General features: G+C 53.0%; 1 protein-coding gene across 3 annotated transcripts in view; it reads left to right on the top strand.

The window, feature by feature from the left end:
• Positions 1 to 7,590, top strand: part of tbrg1 (transforming growth factor beta regulator 1) — a 181,901-nt gene extending 174,311 nt beyond the window's left edge. For all 3 annotated transcript variants that reach the window (XM_072491874.1, XM_072491872.1, XM_072491873.1), the window contains 2 exons: positions 4,930 to 5,034; positions 7,323 to 7,590. In XM_072491874.1, coding sequence (XP_072347975.1) covers positions 4,930 to 5,034; positions 7,323 to 7,474 — 257 coding nt within the window. In that variant the 3' untranslated portion in view covers positions 7,475 to 7,590. The remainder of the gene's footprint in view (positions 1 to 4,929; positions 5,035 to 7,322) is intronic.
• The last annotated feature ends 17,545 nt before the right edge of the window (positions 7,591 to 25,135 follow it).

Genomic DNA, 25,135 nt, shown 5'->3' with positions numbered 1-25,135 from the left:
CCAAGAAAAAAAAACAAACCATCAACTTTAAGATGGTTTCATTGTTCACCGCTTTCACTATCCTTTAAGACATGCACACAGTAAATATACTTTTTCATTTCAAAGAAGAAGACAATCAAATAGGTATAATATAGTCCATTTTAGTTCTTCTTCCTCCAACAGGAATCCTTCTCGATTGACAGTCTCTTTGAACAAGAAGGTCTCTGCACGATCCGTCCATTTCTCTACGCCTCGGCATTTCTCTTTCAAGTCAGATACTTTAGTACAATCTGATCACAGAGTCCCTTGTAATTCTCCAACACATGAACATTGGTTACAACAGCTTTCAGGCAGTCAAATGCCTGTTGAAAGTCCGCTGTCCACTGACATTTTCGATGTTTCTTCAGCAAGTCCATCAGTGGAGCAACCACACTACTAAAATTTTGCACAAATGTTTGATCAAATCCACTCATGCCAAGAAATCGCATTATTTCCCGTTGTGTCGAGGGAAACTGCTCAATAACTGTTGGTTTCACATCCCGTGTGACCCTGTCCGATTGTATGGCCAAGGAAAGTGACCTGGGCTTTTCCAAATTCACTTTTGGATAGGTTTATCACCAAACCCGCCTCCTGAAGTCGATCGAATAACCCCATCAGATGTTTCAAATATTCTGTCCATGTCTGGCTGAAAATTACTAGATCGTCGATGTATACCGCACAATTGGGTAATCCTGAAACAACTTTGTTAGTTAACCGTTGAAATGTGGCTGGGGCGTTTTTCATGCCAAATGGCATAACTTTGAATTGGTATATACCATCTGGAGTCACAAAAGCTGAAATCTCCTTCGCACTTTCAGATAAAGGTACCAGCCAGTAACCTTTAAGTAAATCCAGTTTGGAAATAAAAGCTGATTGTCCCACTTTCTCAATGCAATCCTCCAAGCGTGGGATAGGATAAGAGTCCGTTCTTGTAACTGCATTAACCTTTCTATAGTCCACACACAACCGTTGGGTACCGTCTGGTTTAGATACCATCACAATGGGTGAGCTCCATTGGCTGCAATCCACTTCAATTATGCCATTTTTAAGCATACATTCAATCTCTTTGTTAGACTGTGCCAATTTTTAAGGGTTAAGTCTATATGGATGTTGTTTAATTGGAACAGCATTTCCCACATTTATATCATGTGTGGCCATTTTAGTACTTCCCAATTTATCTCTACAAATTTGCCCATGTGATATCCAGAACTCTTTCAGGTCATTCCGTTTTTCCTCTGAATAATCTTGACATTGTCTTTAATGTCTGATGCCACATTTCTAACGCTCCCTGCGATTCTGGATGGTACGCAGTTGATTTAAATAGTTTTATTCCTAAGCTATCCATAATTTCTTTTAATAAATTTGAGGTAAAATTTGTTCCTTGATCCGATTGTATTTCTGTGGGTAGTCCATATCTAGTAAAGAATTTAAGTAACTCCTCCACAATCTTTTTAGCTGTAATATTACATATTAAACCTAGTAAACACATCCATTATCGTCAAAAGATATTGATTCCCACTTTTTGTTTTAGGAAGCGGTCCTACACAATCGATTAAGACCCTTGTAAAAGGTTCCTCAAATGCTGGAATGGGTATTAAGGGCGCTGGTTTTATCACTGCTTGAGGTTTCCCTATCACTTGACATGTGTGACATGATCGACAAAATTTAACGACATCTTTATGTAGTCCAGGCCAATAAAAATGTTTCTGGATTTTAGCTTGAGTTTTCCTTATTCCCAAATGACCTCCCACTGGTACCTCATGTGCAACTCGCAACACCTCCTTTCTATACCCTACCAGCAATACTACTTGATGAACTTCTGCCCATTTTTCATCCGCCTGCATATGTAAAGGTCTCCATTTTCTCATCAAGACATCACTTTTACTGTAATAACACTCTGGTATACACTCAGATTCCTCCTCCGTGTATGCTTTCTGATACATCCGTTTGATTTCTATATTTTTCTGTTGTAACTCTGCCAATTTTCCTGAACTAAAAATATCCGCCTCATCCTCCACCCGTTCTTGTTCTTTTTCAACGATTTGATCAAAAACCGTTTCTGACAATTGAACTTCAACTTCATCTTCACTCTCTGATTTCTCCTCTTCATAGAATTTACAGTGCAGAAGGAGGCCATTCGGCCCGTCGAGTCTGCACCAGCTCTTGGAAAGAGCACCCGACCCAAGGACAACACCTCCACCCTATCCCCATAACCCAGTAACCCCACCCAACGCTTGTCTTAACCTGTGACTTTCCGACCTTGCTACTACACAATCCGGAAAAATCCCAGGATATTCGTCCTTCAAAACTTCAGTTGTCTGATTTTCCACTGGCTTATCAACCACAGTAGGCATCACTCCCACCAGCGATCCAGCTATATCATTACCCAAGATAAACTGTATTCCTAGACAAGATAGTTTATCTATTACTCCTATTCACCACTCTTCACTGGAGTTTCCAACCTTACCTTATATAATGGAACACTACTCCTCTCACCCTGAATTCCACATATCACCACCTTTTCTGGCAACATTCTTCCCAAACTACATAACTCCTCATCTCTTACCATTAAAGATTGACTTACTCCCATATCTCTTAAAATTGTAACTTCTTTACCTGCTCCTCCTGGTACACATGAGTAAACTTTACCCACACAGGAAAATTATTTAAAGAGATCTGGCACCTTCTTATCAATCACCTCTTGATCAGGCTGTACAATCATTTGCACCTCCTTGGCTTCCCTTGGGCTTTCCTTTACCACTCTAACAAACCCCACTGTCTTATCCTGTTTCACCACATCAGCCTTCCCAGTGCTTTTCTTCAACCACCAACAAAGAAATGTACAGCACAGGAACAGGCCCTTCGGCCCTCCAAGCCCGTGCCGACCATGCTGCCCGACTAAACTACAATCTTCTACACTTCCTGGGTCCGTATCCCTCTATTCCCATCCTATTCATGTATTTGTCAAGATGCCCCTTAAATGTCACTATCGTCCCTGCTTCCACTACCTCCTCCGGTCGCGAGTTCCAGGCACCCACTACCCTCTGTGTAAAAAAACTTGCCTCGTACATCTACTCTAAACCTTGCCCCTCTCACCTTAAACCTATGCCCCCTAGTAATTGACCCCTCTACCCTGGGGAAAAGCCTCTGACTATCCACTCTGTCTTTGCCCCTTCTGGTAAATCTCTTCTGCACCCTCTCTAAAGCCTCCACATCCTTCTGGTAGTGTGGCGACCGGAATTGAACACTATACTCCAAGTGTGGCCTAACTAAGGTTCTATACAGCTGCAACATGACTTGCCAATTCTTATACTCAATGCCCCGGCCAATGAAGGCAAGCATGCCGTATGCCTTCTTGACTACCTTCTCCACCTGTGTTGCCCCTTTCAATGACCTGTGGACCTGTACTCCTAGATCTCTTTGACTTTCAATACTCTTGAGGGTTCTACCATTCACTGTATATTCCCTACCTGCATTAGACCTTCCAAAATGCATTACCTCACATTTGTCCGGATTAAACTCCATCTGCCATCTCTCCGCCCAAGTCTCCAAACAATCTAAATCCTGCTGTATCCTCTGACAGTCCTCATCGCTATCCGCAATTCCACCAACCTTTGTGTCGTCTGCAAACTTACTAATCAGACCAGTTACATTTTCCTCCAAATCATTTATATATACTACAAAGAGCAAAGGTCCCAGCACTGATCCCTGCGGAACACCACTGGTCACAGCCCTCCAATTAGAAAAGCATCCCTCCATTGCTACTCTCTGCCTTCTATGACCTAGCCAGTTATTGTGATATGTAAGGAATTGGAGAAGGAGAGAGAGCGTCAATCAGTTCGTGCTCCCACACCGGGAGTCTCAAATCCCCCAGCCTCCCCTGTGCCTTCTCCCAGAGTGCCACCCAGCGAGCTGGTCGTGCTGGAAAACCTCGCTTTGCACACTGACCTCTGGCCACAGCAGGAGCCGCGAGACCCCAGACCCTTGCTGGGAACATTAGGGAGACCGCGCCCAGGTGTCCTTCCTGATCCACACACACACCCTATGGTGCGTACTAATGGACACCCGTATGATTTCTCACTGGGGAATTGGTTACTTCTCGGGATGCAGTTGCGTTCGACATCGATCTCGCTAATGAGATGGAAATTCATGCAAATTAACGTTCATGATGTGCTCGCGTGATATGGAACTCGCTATCGGGAGTGGTTAGATAGCAAACTGAGTCACGCCCGGAGCAAATCTCAATTCAGGCCTTTCCCACTGTGTAACTGGTGCGCCCCAATCGCGCCCTTGTGATTGTTTTATTTGTTTCTTATCGGATTTTTTTTTTTTTACATTTAGCAAACGCAATTCCTTTTTTCCAATTAAGGGGCAATTTAGCGTGGCCAATCCACCTACCCTGCACATCTTTGTGTTGTGGGGATGAAACCCACACAGACACGGGGAGAATGTGCAAACTCCACACGGACAGTGACCCAGGGCCGGGATCGAACCTGGGACCTCGGCGCCGTGAGGCAGCAGTGCTAACCACTGTGCCACCGTGCTGCCCCTCTTATTGGACTGTTTTTAAGTTCAGTCAAGGTCAGTATGGAATGAACCATTCGGAAAATATTTTCAGAGGAATGATCCTTTACCAAGGCGTTCAGCTGTCAGGGGTAGAACGGTGTTGGCAGAGATACTGAACAGGTACCAGGTCTCTGGAATCTTACTCCAGCACTGGCCAATTCCTTCCCAAAGGAAGGGGGCAGAGAGAGAGAGAAACACAACACATTTGGAATGTAAAAGATGTTAATAAATGGGACTGGATTTGACAGATGTGTGCGTACTATTCTCTCCGTGTTGGATATTTAATCCCGCCTGTGATGTGGACGTGTCAGTGTTGCTCATTTTCCCTTTTCTCTGTCCAATCAGGTCGTTCTAGTCTTCAATTTACACCAGTGCTGCCCTCGCCCTCTCGGCCTGCGGGCAGCCATCACTCGTACCTCTCCTCACACGGATCAGCGCCTATAGTCCGAGGTAATTGTAAACAACTCAAATTCACCATTACAAAGCCAAGGAGATAAATTGGCTGCAGTGGGGACTGAACTGGTATATTGTGGTGGACAGGTGTGATGGAACGGGGAGAGTGGGTGAGGGAGGGGGGGGAGAGTGGGTGAGGGAGGGGGGGGAGAGGGAGAGGGGAGGGGAGGGAGGGGAGTGGGAGAGGGGTGGGGGGAGAGTGGGTGAGGGAGGGAGGGGGGGAGAGTGGGTGAGGGAGGGGGGAGGGGGGGGAGGGAGGGGGTGGAGGGAGGGAGGGGGAGGAGGAGTGGGGGGGGGGAGGGAGGGAGGGGGGAAGGGAGTGGGGGAGCGGGAGAGTGGGAGGGGGAGGGGGGGGGAGAGAGTGGAGGGGGGGGAGAGAGTGGAGGGGGGGGAGAGAGTGGAGGGGGGGGAGAGAGTGGAGGGGGGGGGGAGAGAGTGGAGGGGGGGGGGAGAAAGTGGAGGGGGGGGGAGAGAGTGGAGGGGGGGGGGAGAGAGTGGAGGGGGGGGGGGAGAGAGTGGAGGGGGGGGGGAGAGAGTGGAGGGGGGGGGGAGAGTGGAGGGGAGGGGGGAGAGAGTGGAGGGGAGGGGGGAGAGAGTGGAGGGGAGGGGGGAGAGAGTGGAGGGGGGGGAAGAGAGTGGAGGGGGGGGGAGAGTGGAGGGGGGGGGAGAGTGGGGGGGGAGAGTGGGGGGGGGAGAGGAGAGTGGAGGGGGGGGAGAGTGGAGGGGGGGAGAGTGGAGGGGGGGAGAGAGTGGGGGGGGGAGAGTAGTGGGGGGGGAAGAGAGTAGTGGGGGGGGAAGAGTAGTGGGGGGGGAGGGAGAGGGGGGGGAAGAGTGGAGGGGGGGGGGGAGAGTGGAGGGGGGGGGAGAGAGAGGAGAGTGGGGGGGGAGGGGGGGGGAGAGTGGAGGGGGGGAGAGGAGAGTGGGGGAGGGGGAGAGTGGAGGGGGGGGGAGAGGAGAGTGGTAAGGGGGTGGAGGGGGGGGGGAGAGGGGTGGAGGGGGGGGGGGGGAGAGAGTGGAGGGGGGGAGAAGAGTGGAGGGGGGGAGAGAGTGGGGGGGGGAAAAGAGTAGTGGGGGGGGGAAGAGTAGTGGGGGGGGAAGAGTAGTGGGGGGGAAGAGTAGTGGGGGGGGGGAGAAAGAGAGTAGTGGGGGGGGAGGGGTGGGGGGGGAGGGAGAGGGGGGGAAGAGTAGTGGGGGAAGAGTAGTGGGGGGGAGGGGGGGAGAGTAGTGGGGGTGGGGAGGGGGAGGGTGGGGGGAAGAGTAGTGGGGGGGGGGGGGAGAGTGGAGGGGGGGAGAGTGGAGGGGGGAAAGAGTGGAGGGGGGGAAGAGTGGAGGGGGGGAAGAGTGGAGGGGGGGAAGAGTGGAGGGGGGGGGAAGAGTGGAGGGGGGGAGAGTGGAGGGGGGGGGAGTGGAGGGGGGGGGAGAGTGGAGGGGGGGGAGAGTGGAGGGGGGGGGGGAAAGAGTGGAGGGGGGGGAGAGTGGAGGGGGGGGGGAGAGTGGAGGGGGGGGGGAGAGTGGAGGGGGGGGGGAGAGTGGAGGGGGGGGGAGAGTGGAGGGGGGGGGGAAAGAGTGGAGGGGGGGAGAGTGGAGGGGGGGGAGAGTGGAGGGGGGGGGGGAAGAGGAGAGTGGAGGGGGGGGGGAGAGGAGAGTAGAGGGGGGGGGAGAGAGGAGAGTGGAGGGGGGGGAAGAGTAGTGGGGGGGGGGAAGAGTAGTGGGGGGGGGGAGAGTGGGGGGGGGGAGAGTAGTGGGGGGGAGAGAGTGGAGGGGGGGGGAGAGTGGAGGGGGGAAAGAGTGGAGGGGGGGGAGAGTGGAGGAGGGGGGGGAGAGTGGAGGAGGGGGGGGAGAGTGGAGGAGGGGGGGAAGAGTGGAGGAGGGGGGGGAAGAGTGGAGGAGGGGGGGAAAGAGTGGAGGGGGGGGGAAAGAGTGGAGGGGGGGGGAAAGAGTGGAGGGGGGGGGGAAAGAGTGGAGGGGGGGGAGAGTGGAGGGGGGGGGAGAGTAGAGGGGGGGGAGAGAGGAGAGTGGAGGGGGGGGTGAAGAGGGGTGGAGGGGGGGGGGGAGAGAGTGGAGGGGGGGGAGGTAGAGTGGAGGGGGGGGAGAAGAGTGGAGGGGGGGGGGGGAGGGGGGGAGAGTAGTGGGGGGGGAGGGGGGGGGGAGCGGGTGGTGGGAAGGGTGAGTGTCTGATGGAGTTGGGCCCCGACAGAATTGGACTGATGGGGAAGGGGACAGTAACACGGCAGAGGGGCCGAACGGCCATTTCTCAGGCTGATGTTTCTCTGATTTTCTTTCAGCCGCACTGGACCTGACGCGGAGTCTGGCTTCTCAGCAACCTGGCTTTACACCGAGTCCCTCGGCACACACACGCAATACCTCACCACAACAGCACCGGGCACCGCCTGCTTCATTCAGCTCCTCAAAGCAGCTGAGTGAGGAGGGGCCCTGAGCCAGCGGGAAGGGGCTGTGCTTGCTGCGGACAGACAGCTGCCGCTGAACAAATGTGATATTGATGTTCACACAGGAACTGATTTAAATTGTGATAAAATTTTACAGTTTGTCAAACCCTCCGGACTCCTCGTTTCATTTCTCCTCTCATTTCAAATTTGTTCCTTCTTGTTGCTGAACAAAGCAGGGTCTTAATTCCGGACAGAGAGATTCCCGATAGCACCTACTGCACAGAGAGAGAGATTCCTGATAGCACCTACTGCACAGAGAAGGATTCCGATAGCACTCACTGCAGAGAGAGAGAGATGTTCCGATAGCACTCACTGCAGAGAGAGAGAGATGTTCCGATAGCACCCACTGCACAGAGAGAGAATCCCGATAGCACCCACTGCACACAGAGATTCCAGACAGCACCCACTGAACAGAGAGAGATTCCCAACAGCACCCACTGCACAGAGAGAGAGATTCCGATAGCACCCACTGGAAGGAGAGAGATTCCGGACAGCACCCACAGGACAGAGAGAGAGATTCCCGATAGCACCCACTGCACAGAGAGAGATTCCCGATAGCACCCACTGCACAGAGAGAGAGATTCCGATAGCACCCATTGCACAGAGAGAGAGATTCCCGATAGCACCCACTGGAAGGAGAGAGATTCCGGACAGCACCCACAGGACAGAGAGAGAGATTCCCGATAGCACCCACTGCACAGAGAGAGATTACCGACAGCACCCACTGCACAGAGAGAGTGATTCTCGATAGCACCCACTGCACAGTGAGAGAGATCCCGGACAGCACCCACTGCAGAGAGAGAGAGATTCCCGATAGCACCCACTGTAAGGAGAGAGATCCCGGACAGCACCCACTGCACAGAGAGAGAGATTCCCGATAGCACCTACTGCACAGAGAGAGTGATACCCGATAGCACCCACTGCACAGAGAGAGAGATTCCCGATAGCACCCACTGCACAGTGAGATTCCTATAGCACCCACTGCACTGAGAGAGATTCCCGATAGCACCCACTGCACAGAGAGAGATTCCCGATAGCACCCACTGCACAGAGAGAGATTCCGGATGGCACCCACTGCACAGAGAGAGATTCCGGATAGCACCCACCGCACAGAGATAGATTGCAATTGCACCCACAGCACAGAGAGAGAGATTCCGGACAGCACCCACAACACAGAGAGAGAGATTCCCGATAGCACCCACTGCACAGAGAGAGATTCCGGATGGCACCCGCTGCACAGAGAGAGATTCCGGATAGCACCCACTGCACTGAGACAGAGATTCCCAATAGCACCCACCGCACAGAGAGAGATTGCAATTGCACCCACTGCACAGAGAGAGATTCCGATAACACCCACTGCACAGAGAGAGATTCCGATAGCACCCCCTGCACAGAGAGAGAGATTCCCGATAGAACCCACTGCACAGAGAGAGAGATTCCCGATAGCACCCACTGCACAGAAAGAGAGATTCCCGATAGCACCCACTGTAAGGAGAGAGATTCCGGACAGCACCCACTGCACAGAGAGAGAGATTCCCGATAGCACCCACTGCACAGAGAGAGAGATTCCCGATAGCACCCACTGCACAGAGAGAGATTCCCGATAGCACCCACTGCACGGAGAGAGAGATTCCGATAGCACCCACTGCACAGAGAGAGAGATTCCCGATAGCACCTACTGCACAGAGAGAGTGATTCCCGATAGCACCCACTGCACAGAGAGAGTGATTCCCGATAGCACCCACTGCACAGAGAGAGATTCCCGACAGCACCCACTGCACAGAGAGAGAGATTCCCGATAGCACACGCTGCACAGAGAGAGTGATTCTCGATAGGACCCACTGCACCGAGAGAGTGATTCCCGATAGCACCCACTGCACAGAGAGAGATTCCCTATAGCACCCACTGCACAGAGAGAGTGATTCCCGATAGCACCCACTGCACAGCGAGAGATTCCCGACAGCACCCACTGCACAGAGAGAGATTCCCGATAGCACCCACTGTAAGGAGAGAGATTCCGGACAGCACCCACTGCACAGAGAGAGATTCCCGACAGCACCCACTGCACAGCGAAGGATTCCGATAGCACCCACTGCACAGAGATTCCCGATAGCACCCACTGCACAGAGAGAGATTCCTGAAAGCACCCACTGCACAGAGAGAAAGATTCACGATAGCACCCACTGCACAGAGAGAGATTCCTGAAAGCACCCACTGCACAGAGAGAAAGATTCACGATAGCACCCACTGCACAGAGAGAGATTCCCGACAGCACCCACTGCACAGAGAAGGATTCCGATAGCACCCACTGCACAGAGAGAGATTCCGGATGGCACCCACTGCACAGAGAGAGATTCCCGATAGCACCCACTGCACAGAGAGAGATTCCGGACAGCACCCACTGCACAGAGAGATTCCCGATAGCACCCACTGCACAGAGAGATTCCCGATAGCACCCACTGCACAGAGAGAGAGATTCCCGATAGCACCCACTGCACAGAGAGAGATTCCCGATAGCACCCACTGCACAGAGCGAGATTCCGGATGACACCCAGTGCACAGAGAGAGAGATTCCCGATAGCACCCACTGCACAGAGAGAGTTTCCGGACAGCACCCACTGCACAGAGAGAGAGATTCCCGATAGCACCCACTGCACAGAGAGAGATTCCCGACAGCACCCACTGCACAGAGAGAAAGATTCCCGATAGCACCCACTGCACAGAGAGAGAGATTCCCGATAGCACCCACTGCACAGAGAGAGGTTCCCGATAGCACCAACTGCACAGAGAGATTCCCGATAGCACCCACTGCACAGAGAGTGTGATTCCCGATAGCACCCACTGCACAGAGAGAGTGATTCCCGATAGCACCCACTGCACAGAGAGAGATTCCCTATAGCACCCACTGCACAGAGAGATCCCGGACAGCACCCACTGCACGGAGAGAGAGATTCCCGATAGCACCCACTGCACAGAGAGAGCGATTCCCGATCGCACCCACTGCACAGAGCGAGATTCACGATAGCACCCACTGCACAGAGAGAGAGATTCCCGATAGCACCCACTGTAAGGAGAGAGATTCCGGACAGCACCCACTGCACAGAGAGAGAGAGATTCCCGATAGCACCCACTGCACAGAGAGAGATTCCCTATAGCACCCACTGCACAGAGAGATCCCGGACAGCACCCACTGCACGGAGAGAGAGATTCCCGATAGCACCCACTGCACAGAGAGAGCGATTCCCGATCGCACCCACTGCACAGAGCGAGATTCACGATAGCACCCACTGCACAGAGAGAGAGATTCCCGATAGCACCCACTGTAAGGAGAGAGATTCCGGACAGCACCCACTGCACTGAGAGAGAGATTCCCGATAGCACCCACTGCACAGAGCGATTCCCGATAGCACCCACTGCACAGAGAGAGATTCCCGCTCGCACCCACTGCACAGAGAGAGATTCTCGACAGCACCCACTGCACAGAGAGATTCCGATAGCACCCACTGCACGGAGAGAGAGATTCCGATAGTACCCACTGCACAGAGCGAGATTCCGGATAGCACCCACTGCACAGAGAGAGAGATTCCCGATAGCACCCACTGCACAGAGCGAGATTCCGGATGACACCCAGTGCACAGAGAGAGAGATTCCCGATAGCACCCACTGCACAGAGAGAGATTCCGGACAGCACCCACTGCACAGAGAGAGAGATTCCCGATAGCACCCACTGCACAGAGACAGATTCCCGACAGCACCCACTGCACAGAGAGAAAGATTCACGATAGCACCCACTGCACAGAGGGATTCCCGATAGCATCCACTGCACAGAGAGAGAGATTCCCGATAGCACCCACTGCACAGAGTGATTCCCGATAGCACCCACTGCACCGAGAGTGTGATTCCCGATAGCACCCACTGCACAGAGAGAGTGATTCCCGATAGCGCCCACTGCACAGAGAGAGATTCCCTATAGCACCCACTGCACAGAGAGATCCCGGACAGCACCCACTGCACGGAGAGAGAGATTCCCGATAGCACCCACTGCACAGAGAGAGAGCGATTCCCGATCGCACCCACTGCACAGAGCGAGATTCACGATAGCACCCACTGCACAGAGAGAGAGATTCCCGACAGCACCCACTGTAAGGAGAGAGATTCCGGACAGCACCCACTGCACAGAGAGAGAGATTCCCGATAGCACCTACTGCACAGAGAGATTCTCGATAGCACCCACTGCACAGAGAGAGATTCCCGACAGCACCCACTGCACAGAGAGATTCCGATAGCACCCACTGCACGGAGAGAGAGATTCCGATAGCACCCACTGCACATAGAGAGATTCCCGACAGCACCCACTGCACAGTGAGAGAAATTCCCGATAGCACCCACTGCACAGAGAGAGAGATTCCCGATAGCACCCACTGCACAGAGAGAGATTCCTGATAGCACCCACTGCACAGAGAGAGAGATTCCCGATAGCACCCACTGCACCGAGAGAGATTCCCGATAGCACCCACTGCACAGAGAGAGATTCCGGATGGCACCCACTGCACAGAGAGAGAGATTCCCGATAGCACCCACTGCACAGAGAGAGATTCCGGATGGCACCCACTGCACAGAGAGAGATTCCCGATAGCACCCACTGCACAGAGAGAGATTCCGGACAGCACCCACTGCACAGAGAGAGAGATTCCCGATAGCACCCACTGCACAGAGAGATCCCGGACAGCACCCACTGCACGGAGAGAGAGATTCCCGATAGCACCCACTGCACAGAGAGAGCGATTCCCGATCGCACCCACTGCACAGAGCGAGATTCACGATAGCACCCACTGCACAGAGAGAGAGATTCCCGATAGCACCCACTGTAAGGAGAGAGATTCCGGACAGCACCCACTGCACAGAGAGAGAGAGATTCCCGATAGCACCCACTGCACAGAGAGAGATTCCCTATAGCACCCACTGCACAGAGAGATCCCGGACAGCACCCACTGCACGGAGAGAGAGATTCCCGATAGCACCCACTGCACAGAGAGAGCGATTCCCGATCGCACCCACTGCACAGAGCGAGATTCACGATAGCACCCACTGCACAGAGAGAGAGATTCCCGATAGCACCCACTGTAAGGAGAGAGATTCCGGACAGCACCCACTGCACTGAGAGAGAGATTCCCGATAGCACCCACTGCACAGAGCGATTCCCGATAGCACCCACTGCACAGAGAGAGATTCCCGCTCGCACCCACTGCACAGAGAGAGATTCTCGACAGCACCCACTGCACAGAGAGATTCCGATAGCACCCACTGCACGGAGAGAGAGATTCCGATAGTACCCACTGCACATAGAGAGATTCCCGACAGCACCCACTGCACAGAGCGAGATTCCGGATAGCACCCACTGCACAGAGAGAGAGATTCCCGATAGCACCCACTGCACAGAGCGAGATTCCGGATGACACCCAGTGCACAGAGAGAGAGATTCCCGATAGCACCCACTGCACAGAGAGAGATTCCGGACAGCACCCACTGCACAGAGAGAGAGATTCCCGATAGCACCCACTGCACAGAGACAGATTCCCGACAGCACCCACTGCACAGAGAGAAAGATTCACGATAGCACCCACTGCACAGAGGGATTCCCGATAGCATCCACTGCACAGAGAGAGAGATTCCCGATAGCACCCACTGCACAGAGTGATTCCCGATAGCACCCACTGCACCGAGAGTGTGATTCCCGATAGCACCCACTGCACAGAGAGAGTGATTCCCGATAGCGCCCACTGCACAGAGAGAGATTCCCTATAGCACCCACTGCACAGAGAGATCCCGGACAGCACCCACTGCACGGAGAGAGAGATTCCCGATAGCACCCACTGCACAGAGAGAGAGCGATTCCCGATCGCACCCACTGCACAGAGCGAGATTCACGATAGCACCCACTGCACAGAGAGAGAGATTCCCGACAGCACCCACTGTAAGGAGAGAGATTCCGGACAGCACCCACTGCACAGAGAGAGAGATTCCCGATAGCACCTACTGCACAGAGAGATTCTCGATAGCACCCACTGCACAGAGAGAGATTCCCGACAGCACCCACTGCACAGAGAGATTCCGATAGCACCCACTGCACGGAGAGAGAGATTCCGATAGCACCCACTGCACATAGAGAGATTCCCGACAGCACCCACTGCACAGTGAGAGAAATTCCCGATAGCACCCACTGCACAGAGAGAGAGATTCCCGATAGCACCCACTGCACAGAGAGAGATTCCTGATAGCACCCACTGCACAGAGAGAGAGATTCCCGATAGCACCCACTGCACCGAGAGAGATTCCCGATAGCACCCACTGCACAGAGAGAGATTCCGGATGGCACCCACTGCACAGAGAGAGAGATTCCCGATAGCACCCACTGCACAGAGAGAGATTCCGGATGGCACCCACTGCACAGAGAGAGATTCCCGATAGCACCCACTGCACAGAGAGAGATTCCGGACAGCACCCACTGCACAGAGAGAGAGATTCCCGATAGCACCCACTGCACAGAGAGAGATTCCCGATAGCACCCACTGCACAGAGAGAGAACATAGAACATAGAAAATACAGCACAGAACAGGCCCTTCGGCCCACGATGTTGTGCCGAACCTTTGTCCTAGATTAATCATAGATTATCATTGAATCTACAGTGCAGAAGGAGGCCATTCGGCCCCCTGAGTCTGCACCAGCTCTTGGAAAGAGCACCCTACCCAAACTCAACACCTCCACCCAACACCAAGGGCAATTTGGACATTAAGGGCAATTTATCATTGGCCAATTCACCTAACCCGCACATCTTTGGACTGTGGGAGGAAACCGGAGCACCCGGAGGAAACCCACGCAGACACGGGGAGAACGTGCAGACTCCGCACAGACAATGACCCAGGCCGAAATCGAACCTGGGACCATGGATCTGTGAAGCAATTGTGCTATCCACAATGCTACCGTGCTGCCCTTAAGAACAAATAAATCTACACTATATCATTTTCCCGTAATCCATGTACCTATCCAACAGCTGCTTGAAGGTCACTAATGTTTCCGACTCAACTACTTCCACAGGCAGTGCATTCCATGCCCCCACTACTCTCTGGGTAAAGAACCTACCTCATATCCCTCCTATATCTTCCACCTTTCACCTTAAATTTATGTCCCCTTGTAATGGTGTGTTCCACCTGGGGAAAAAGTCTCTGACTGTCTACTCTATCTATTCCCCTGATCATCTTATAAACCTCTATCAAGTCGCCCCTCATCCTTCTCCGCTCTAATGAGAAAAGGCCTAGCACCCTCAACCTTTCCTCGTAAGACCTACTCTCCATTCCAGGCAACATCCTGGTAAATCTTCTTTGCACCTTTTCCAGAGCTTCCACATCCTTCCTAAAATGAGGCGACCAGAACTGTACACAGTACTCCAAATGTGGCCTTACCAAAGTTTTGTACAGCTGCATCATCACCTCACGGCTCTTAAATTCAATCCCTCTGTTAATGAACGCGAGCACACCATAGGCCTTCTTCACAGCTCTATCCACTTGAGTGGCAACTTTCAAAGATGTATGAACATAGACCCCAAGGTCTCTCTGCTCCTCCACAATGCCAAGAACTCTACCGTTAACCCTGTATTCCGCATTCATATTTGTCCTTCCAAAATGGACAACCTCACACTTTTCAGGGTTAAACTCCATCTGCCACTTCTCAGCCCAGCTCTGCATCCTATCTATGTCTCTTTGCAGCCGACAACAGCCCTCCTTACTATCCACAACTCCACCAATCTTCGTATCGTCTGCAAATTTACTGACCCACCCTTCAACTCCCTCATCCAAGTCATTAATGAAAATCACCAACAGCAGAGGACCCAGAACTGATCCCTGTGGTACACCACTGGTAACTGGGATCCAGGCTGAATATTTGCCATCCACCACCACTCTCTGACTTCTATCGGTTAGCCAGTTCGTTATCCAACTGGCCAAATTTCCCACTATCCCATGCCTCCTTACTTTGTGCAGAAGCCTACCATGGGGAACTTTATCAAATGCCTTACTAAAATCCATGTACACTACATCCACTGCTTTACCTTCATCCACATGCTTGGTCACCTCCTCAAAGAATTCAATAAGATTTGTAAGGCAAGACCTACCCCTCACAAATCCGTGCTGACTATCCCTAATCAAGCAGTGTCTTTCCAGATGCTCAGAAATCCTATCCTTCAGTACCCTTTCCATTACTTTGCCTACCACCGAAGTAAGACTAACTGGCCTGTAATTCCCAGGGTTATCCCTAGTTCCTTTTTTGAACAGGGGCACGACATTCGCCACTCTCCAATCCCCTGGTACCACCCCTGTTGACAGTGAGGACGAAAAGATAATTGCCAACGGCTCTGCAATTTCATCTCTTGCTTCCCATAGAATCCTTGGATATATCCCGTCAGGCCCGGGGGACTTGTCTATCCTCAAGTTTTTCAAAATGCCCAACACATCTTCCTTCCTAACAAGTATTTCCTCGAGCTTACCAATCTGTTTCACACTGTCCTCTCCAACAATATCGCCCCTCTCATTTGTAAATACAGAAGAAAAGTACTCATTCAAGACCTCGCCTATCTCTTCAGACTCAATACACAATCTCCCGCTACTGTCCTTGATCGGACCTACCCTCGCTCTAGTCATTCTCATATTTCTCACATATGTGTAAAAGGCCTTGGGGTTTTCCTTGATCCTACCCGCCAAAGATTGTTCATGCCCTCTCTTAGCTCTCCTAATCCCTTTCTTCAGTTCCCTCCTGGCTATCTTGTATCCCTCCAATGCCCTGTCTGAACCTTGTTTCCTCAGCCTTACATAAGTCACCTTTTTCCTCTTAACAAGACATTCAACCTCTCTTGTCAACCATGGTTCCCTCACTCGACCATCTCTTCCCTGCCTGACAGGGACATACATATCAAGGACACGTAGCACCTGTTCCTTGAACAAGTTCCACATTTCACTTGTGTCCTTCCCTGCCAGCCTATGTTCCCAACTTATGCACTTCAATTCTTGTCTGACAACATCGTATTTACCCTTCCCCCAATTGTAAACCTTGCCCTGTTGCACGTACCTATCCCTCTCCATTACTAAAGTGAAAGTCACAGAATTGTGGTCACTATCTCCAAAATGCTCCCCCACTAACAAATCTATCACTTGCCCTGGTTCATTACCCAGTACTAAATCCAATATTGCCCCTCCTCTGGTTGGACAATCTACATACTGTGTTAGAAAAGCTTCCTGGACACACTGCACAAACACCACCCCATCCAAACTATTTGATCTAAAGAGTTTCCACTCAATATTTGGGAAGTTAAAGTCGCCCATGACTACTACCCTATGACTTCTGCACCTTTCCAAAATCTGTTTCCCAATCTGTTCCTCCACATCTCTGCTACTATTGGGGGGCCTATAGAAAACTCCTAACAAGGTGACTGCTCCTTTCCTATTTCTGACTTCAACCCATACTACCTCAATAGGCTGATACTCCTCGAACTGCCTTTCTGCAGCTGTTATACTATCTCTAATTAATAATGCCACCCCCCCACCTCTTTTACCACCCTCCCTAATCTTATTGAAACATTTATAACCAGGGACCTCCAACAACCATTTCTGCCCCTCTTCTATCCAAGTTTCCGTGATGGCCACCACATCGTAGTCCCAAGTACCGATCCATGCCTTAAGTTCACCCACCTTATTCCTGATGCTTCTTGCGTTGAAGTATACACACTTCAACCCATCTCCGTGCCTGCAAATACTCTCCTTTGTCAGTGTTCCCTTCCCCACTGCCTCATTACATGCTTTGGCGTCCTGAATATCGGCTACCTTAGTTGCTGGACTACAAATCCGGTTCCCATTCCCCAGCCAAATTAGTTTAAACCCTCCCGAAGAGTACTAGCAAACCTCCCTCCCAGGATATTGGTGCCCCTCTGGTTCAGATGCAACCCGTCCTGCTTGTACAGGTCCCACCTTCCCCAGAATGCGCTCCAATTATCCAAATACCTGAAGCCCTCCCTCCTACACCATTCCTGCAGCCACGTGTTCAACTGCACTCTCTCCCTATTCCTAGCCTCGCTATCACGTGGCACCGGCAACAAACCAGAGATGACAACTCTGTCTGTCCTGGCTTTCAACTTCCAGCCTAACTCCCTAAACTTGTTTATTACCTCCACACCCCTTTTCCTACCTATGTCGTTGGTACCAATGTGCACCACGACTTCTGGCTGCTCCCCCTCCCCCTTAAGGATCCTGAAGACACGATCCGAGACATCCCTGGCCCTGGCACCCGGGAGGCAACATACCTTCCGGGAGTCTCGCTCGCGACCACAGAATCTCCTATCTATTCCCCTAACCATTGAATCTCCTATTACTATTGCTTTTCTATTCTCCCCCCTTCCCTTCTGAGCCCCAGAGCCAGACTCAGTGCCAGAGACCTGGCCGCTAGGGCCTTCCCCCGGTAGGTCATCCCCCCCAACAGCATCCAAAACGGTATACTTGTTTTGAAGGGGAACGGCCACGAGGGATCCCTGCACTGTCTGCCTGTTTGTTTTTTTCCCCCTGACTGTAACCCAGCTATTCTTGTCCTGTACCTTGGGTGTGGTTACCTCCCTGTAACTCTTCTCAATCACCCCCTCTGCCTCCCGGATGATCCGAAGTTCATCCAGCTTCAGCTCCAGTTCCCTAACACGGTCTTTGAGGAGCTGGAGTTGGGTGCACTTCCCACAGGTATAGTCAGTGGGGACACCGGTGGTATCCCTCACCACCCACATCCTACAGGAGGAGCATGTAACTGGCCTAGCCTCCATCCCCTCTTACCTTACAGAGAGAGATTCCCGATAGCACCCACTGCACAGAGAGAGATTCCCGATAGCACCCACTGCACAGAGCGAGATTCCGGATGACACCCAGTGCACAGAGAGAGAGATTCCCGATAGCACCCACTGCACAGAGAGAGTTTCCGGACAGCACCCACTGCACAGAGAGAGAGATTCCCGATAGCACCGACTGCACAGAGAGAGATTCCCGACAGCACCCACTGCACAGAGAGAAAGATTCCCGATAGCACCCACTGCACAGAGAGAGAGATTCCCGATAGCACCCACTGCACAGAGAGAGATTCCCGATAGCACCAACTGCACAGAGAGAGAGATTCCCGATAGCACCCACTGCACAGAGAGTGTGATTCCCGATAGCACCCACTGCACAGAGAGAGTGATTCCCGATAGCACCCACTGCACAGAGAGAGATTCCCTATAGCACCCACTGCACAGAGAGATCCCGGACAGCACCCACTGCACGGAGAGAGAGATTCCCGATAGCACCCACTGCACAGAGAGAGCGATTCCCGATCGCACCCACTGCACAGAGCGAGATTCACGATAGCACCCACTGCACAGAGAGAGAGATTCCCGATAGCACCCACTGTAAGGAGAGAGATTCCGGACAGCACCCACTGCACAGAGAGAGAGATTCCCGATAGCACGCACTGCACAGAGAGAGATTCCCTATAGCACCCACTGCACAGAGAGATCCCGGACAGCACCCACTGCACGGAGAGAGAGATTCCCGATAGCACCCACTGCACAGAGAGAGCGATTCCCGATCGCACCCACTGCACAGAGCGAGATTCACGATAGCACCCACTGCACAGAGAGAGAGATTCCCGATAGCACCCACTGTAAGGAGAGAGATTCCGGACAGCACCCACTGCACTGAGAGAGAGATTCCCGATAGCACCCACTGCACAGAGAAAGAATCCCGACTGCACCCACTGCACAGAGAGAGATTCCGGATAGCACCCACTGCACAGAGAGAGATTCCCGATAGCACCCACTGCACAGAGAGAGATTCCCGATAGCACCCACTGCACAGAGAGAGATTCCGGACAGCACCCACTGCACTGAGAGAGAGATTCCCGATAGCACCCACTGCACCGAGAGAGATTCCTGATAGCACCCACTGCACAGAGAGAAAGATTCCCGATAGCACCCACTGCACAGAGAGAGATTCCGGATGGCACCCACTGCACAGAGAGAGAGATTCCCGATAGCACCCACTGCACAGAGAGAGATTCCCGATAGCACCCACTGCACAGAGAGAGAGATTCCCGATAGCACCCACTGCACAGAGAGAGATTCCCAATAGCACCCACTGCACAGAGCGAGATTCCGGATGACACCCAGTGCACAGAGAGAGAGATTCCCGATAGCACCCACTGCACAGAGAGAGTTTCCGGACAGCACCCACTGCACAGAGAGAGAGATTCCCGATAGCACCGACTGCACAGAGAGAGATTCCCGACAGCACCCACTGCACAGAGAGAAAGATTCCCGATAGCACCCACTGCACAGAGAGAGAGATTCCCGATAGCACCCACTGCACAGAGAGAGATTCCCGATAGCACCAACTGCACAGAGAGAGATTCCCGATAGCACCCACTGCACAGAGAGTGTGATTCCCGATAGCACCCACTGCACAGAGAGAGTGATTCCCGATAGCACCCACTGCACAGAGAGAGATTCCCTATAGCACCCACTGCACAGAGAGATCCCGGACAGCACCCACTGCACGGAGAGAGAGATTCCCGATAGCACCCACTGCACAGAGAGAGCGATTCCCGATCGCACCCACTGCACAGAGCGAGATTCACGATAGCACCCACTGCACAGAGAGAGAGATTCCCGATAGCACCCACTGTAAGGAGAGAGATTCCGGACAGCACCCACTGCACAGAGAGAGAGATTCCCGATAGCACGCACTGCACAGAGAGAGATTCCCTATAGCACCCACTGCACAGAGAGATCCCGGACAGCACCCACTGCACGGAGAGAGAGATTCCCGATAGCACCCACTGCACAGAGAGAGCGATTCCCGATCGCACCCACTGCACAGAGCGAGATTCACGATAGCACTCACTGCACAGAGAGAGAGATTCCCGATAGCACCCACTGTAAGGAGAGAGATTCCGGACAGCACCCACTGCACTGAGAGAGAGATTCCCGATAGCACCCACTGCACAGAGAAAGAATCCCGACTGCACCCACTGCACAGAGAGAGATTCCGGATAGCACCCACTGCACAGAGAGAGATTCCCGATAGCACCCACTGCACAGAGATTCCCGATAGCACCCACTGCACAGAGAGAGATTCCTGATAGCACCCACTGCACAGAGAGAGAGATTCCCGATAGCACCCACTGCACCGAGAGAGATTCCTGATAGCACCCACTGCACAGAGAGAAAGATTCCCGATAGCACCCACTGCACAGAGAGAGATTCCGGATGGCACCCACTGCACAGAGAGAGAGATTCCCGATAGCACCCACTGCACAGAGAGAGATTCCCGATAGCACCCACCGCACAGAGAGAGATTCCCGATAGCACCCACTGCACAGGGAGAGATTCCCGATAGCACCCACTGCACAGAGAGAGATTCCCGACAGCACCCACTGCACAGAGAGAGATTCCCGATAGCACCCACTGCACAGAGAGAGAGATTCCCGATAGCACCCACTGCAGAGAGAGAGAGATTCCCGATAGCACCCACTGCACAGAGAGAGATTCCGATAGCACCCACTGCACGGAGAGAGAGACTCCGATAGCACCCACTACACAGAGAGAGATTCCCGATAGCACCCACTGCACAGTGAGAGAGATTCCCGATAGCACCCACTGCACAGAGAGAGATTCACGATAGCACCCAGTGCACAGAGAGAGAGATTCCCGATAGCACCCACTGCACAGAGTGAGATTCCGATAGCACCCACTGCATGGAGAGAGAGATTCCGATAGCACCCACTGCACAGAGAGAGATTCCCGATAGCACCCACTGCACAGAGAGAGAGATTCCTGATAGCACCCACTGCACAGAGATAGAGATTCCCGATAGCACCCACTGCACAGAGAGAGATTCCCGATAGCACCCATTGCACAGAGAAAGATTCCCGATAGCACTCACTGCACAGTGAGAGAAATTCCCGATAGCACCCACTGCACAGAGAGAGAGATTCCCGATAGCACCCACTGCACAGAGAGAAAGATTCACGATAGCACCCACTGCACAGAGAGAGTTTCCGATAGCACCCACTGCACAGAGAGAGAGATTCCCGATAGCACCCACTGCACAGAGAGAGATTCCGGACAGCACCCACTGCACAGAGAGAGAGATTCCCGATAGCACCCACTGCACAGAGAGAGAGATTCCCGATAGCACCCACTGCACAGAGAGAGATTCCTGATAGCACCCACTGCACAGAGAGAGAGATTCCCGATAGCACCCACTGCACCGAGAGAGATTCCTGATAGCACCCACTGCACAGAGAGAGATATTCCCGATAGCACTCACTGCACAGAGAGAGATTCCGGATGGCACCCACTGCACAGAGAGAGAGATTCCCGATAGCACCCACTGCACAGAGAGAGATTCCAGATGGCACCTACTGCACAGAGAGAGAGATTCCCGATAGCACCCACTGCACAGAGAGAGATTCCCGATAGCACCCACCGCACAGAGAGTGATTCCCGATAGCACCCACTGCACAGAGAGAGAATCCCGACTGCACCCACTGCACAGAGAGAGATTCCGGATAGCACCCACTGCACAGAGAGAGATTCCCGATAGCACCCACTGCACAGAGAGAGATTCCCAATAGCACCCACTGCACAGAGAGAGATTCCTGATAGCACCCACTGCACAGAGAGAGAGATTCCCGATAGCACCCACTGCACCGAGAGAGATTCCTGATAGCACCCACTGCACAGAGAGAAAGATTCCCGATAGCACCCACTGCACAGAGAGAGATTCCGGATGGCACCCACTGCACAGAGAGAGAGATTCCCGATAGCACCCACTGCACAGAGAGAGATTCCCGATAGCACCCACCGCACAGAGAGAGATTCCCGATAGCACCCACTGCACAGGGAGAGATTCCCGATAGCACCCACTGCACAGAGAGAGATTCCCGACAGCACCCACTGCACAGAGAGAGATTCCCGATAGCACCCACTGCACAGAGAGAGAGATTCCCGATAGCACCCACTGCAGAGAGAGAGAGATTCCCGATAGCACCCACTGCACAGAGAGAGATTCCGATAGCACCCACTGCACGGAGAGAGAGACTCCGATAGCACCCACTACACAGAGAGAGATTCCCGACAGCACCCACTGCACAGTGAGAGAGATTCCCGATAGCACCCACTGCACAGAGAGAGATTCACGATAGCACCCACTGCACAGAGAGAGAGATTCCCGATAGCACCCACTGCACAGAGTGAGATTCCGATAGCACCCACTGCACAGAGAGAGAGTTTCCCGATAGCACCCACTGCACAGAGTGAGATTCCGATAGCACCCACTGCACGGAGAGAGAGATTCCAATAGCACCCACTGCACAGAGAGAGATTCCCGATAGCACCCACTGCACAGAGAGAGAGATTCCTGATAGCACCCACTGCACAGAGAGAGAGATTCCCGATAGCACCCACTGCACAGAGAGAGATTCCCGATAGCACCCATTGCACAGAGAAAGATTCCCGATAGCACTCACTGCACAGTGAGAGAAATTCCCGATAGCACCCACTGCACAGAGAGAGAGATTCCCGATAGCACCCACTGCACAGAGAGAAAGATTCACGATAGCACCCACTGCACAGAGAGAGTTTCCGATCGCACCCACTGCACAGAGAGAGAGATTCCCGATAGCACCCACTGCACAGAGAGAGATTCCGGACAGCACCCACTGCACAGAGAGAGAGATTCCCGATAGCACCCACTGCACAGAGAGAGAGATTCCCAATAGCACCCACTGCACAGATAGAGAGATTCACGATAGCACCCACTGCACAGAGAGAGATTCCCGACAGTACCCACTGAACAGAGAGAGATTCCCGATAGCACCCATTGCACAGATAGATTCCCGACAGCACCCATTGCACAGAGAGAGAGATTCCCGATAGCAACCACTGCACACAGAGAGTGATTCCCGACAGCACCCACTGCACAGGGAGAGATTCCCTATAGCACCCACTGCACAGAGAGAGATTCCCGATAGCACCCACTGCACAGAGAGAGAGATTCCCGATAGCACCCACTGCACAGATAGAGAGATACCCGACAGCACCCACTGCACAGAGAGGGAGATTCCCGATAGCTCCCATTCAACAGTGAGAGAGATTCCCGACAGCACCCACTGCACAGAGAGAGAGATTCCCGATAGCACCCACTGCACAGAGAGAGAGATTCCCGATAGCACCCACTGCACAGAGAGAGAGATTCCCGATAGCACCCACTGCACAGAGAGAGATTCCGATAGCACCCACTGCACGGAGAGAGAGATTCCCGATAGCACCCACTGCACAGAGAGAGAGATTCCGATAGCACCCACTGCACAGAGAGAGATTCCGATAGCACCCACTGCACCGAGAGAGAGATTCCCGATAGCACCCACTGCACAGAGAGAGATTCCCGATAGCACCCACCGCACAGAGAGTGATTCCCGATAGCACCCACTGCACAGAGAGAGATTCCCGACTGCACCCACTGCACAGAGAGAGATTCCCGATAGCACCCACTGCACAGAGAGAGATTCCCGATAGCACCCACTGCACAGAGAGAGATTCCCGATAGCACCCACTGCACAGAGAGAGATTCCCGATAGCACCCACTGCACAGAGAGAGATTCCTGATAGCACCCACTGCACAGAGAGAGATTCCGGATGGCACCCACTGCACAGAGAGAGAGATTCCCGATAGCACCCACTGCACAGAGAGAGATTCCCGATAGCACCCACCGCACAGAGAGTGATTCCCGATAGCACCCACTGCACAGAGAGAGAGATTCCCGTTAGCACCCACTGCACAGAGACAGATTCCCGACAGCACCCACTGCACAGAGAGAAAGATTCACGATAGCACCCAGTGCACAGAGTGATTCCCGATAGCATCCACTGCACAGAGAGAGATTCCCGATAGCACCCACTGCACAGAGAGAGATTCCGGCCAGCACCCACTACACAGAGAGAGATTTCCGACAGCACCCACTGCACAGAGAGAAAGATTGACGATAGCACCCGCTGCACAGAGAGAGATTCCCGATAGCACCCACTGCACAGAGAGAGAGATTCCCGATAGCACCCACTGCACAGTGAGAGATTCCCGATAGCACCAACTGCACAGAGAGAGAGATTCCCGATAGCACCCACAGCACAGAGAGTGTGATTCCCGATAGCACCCACTGCACAGAGAGAGTGATTCCCGATAGCGCCCAATGCACTGAGAGAGATTCCCAATAGCACCCACTGCACAGAGAGATCCCGGACAGCACCCACTGCACGGAGAGAGAGATTCCCAATAGCACCCACAGCACAGAGAGAGCGATTCCCGATCGCACCCACTGCACAGAGCGAGATTCACGATAGCACCCACTGCACAGAGAGAAAGATTCACGATAGCACCCACTGCACAGAGAGAGTTTCCGATCGCACCCACTGCACAGAGAGAGAGATTCCCGATAGCACCCACTGCACAGAGAGAGATTCCGGACAGCACCCACTGCACAGAGAGAGAGATTCCCGATAGCACCCACTGCACAGAGAGAGAGATTCCCAATAG

The sequence above is a fragment of the Scyliorhinus torazame genome, chromosome 28, assembly GCF_047496885.1.
Source record: "Scyliorhinus torazame isolate Kashiwa2021f chromosome 28, sScyTor2.1, whole genome shotgun sequence".
In the NCBI taxonomy this organism is placed as follows: domain Eukaryota; kingdom Metazoa; phylum Chordata; class Chondrichthyes; order Carcharhiniformes; family Scyliorhinidae; genus Scyliorhinus; species Scyliorhinus torazame.
This window is presented reverse-complemented; position numbering and strand designations above follow the sequence as displayed.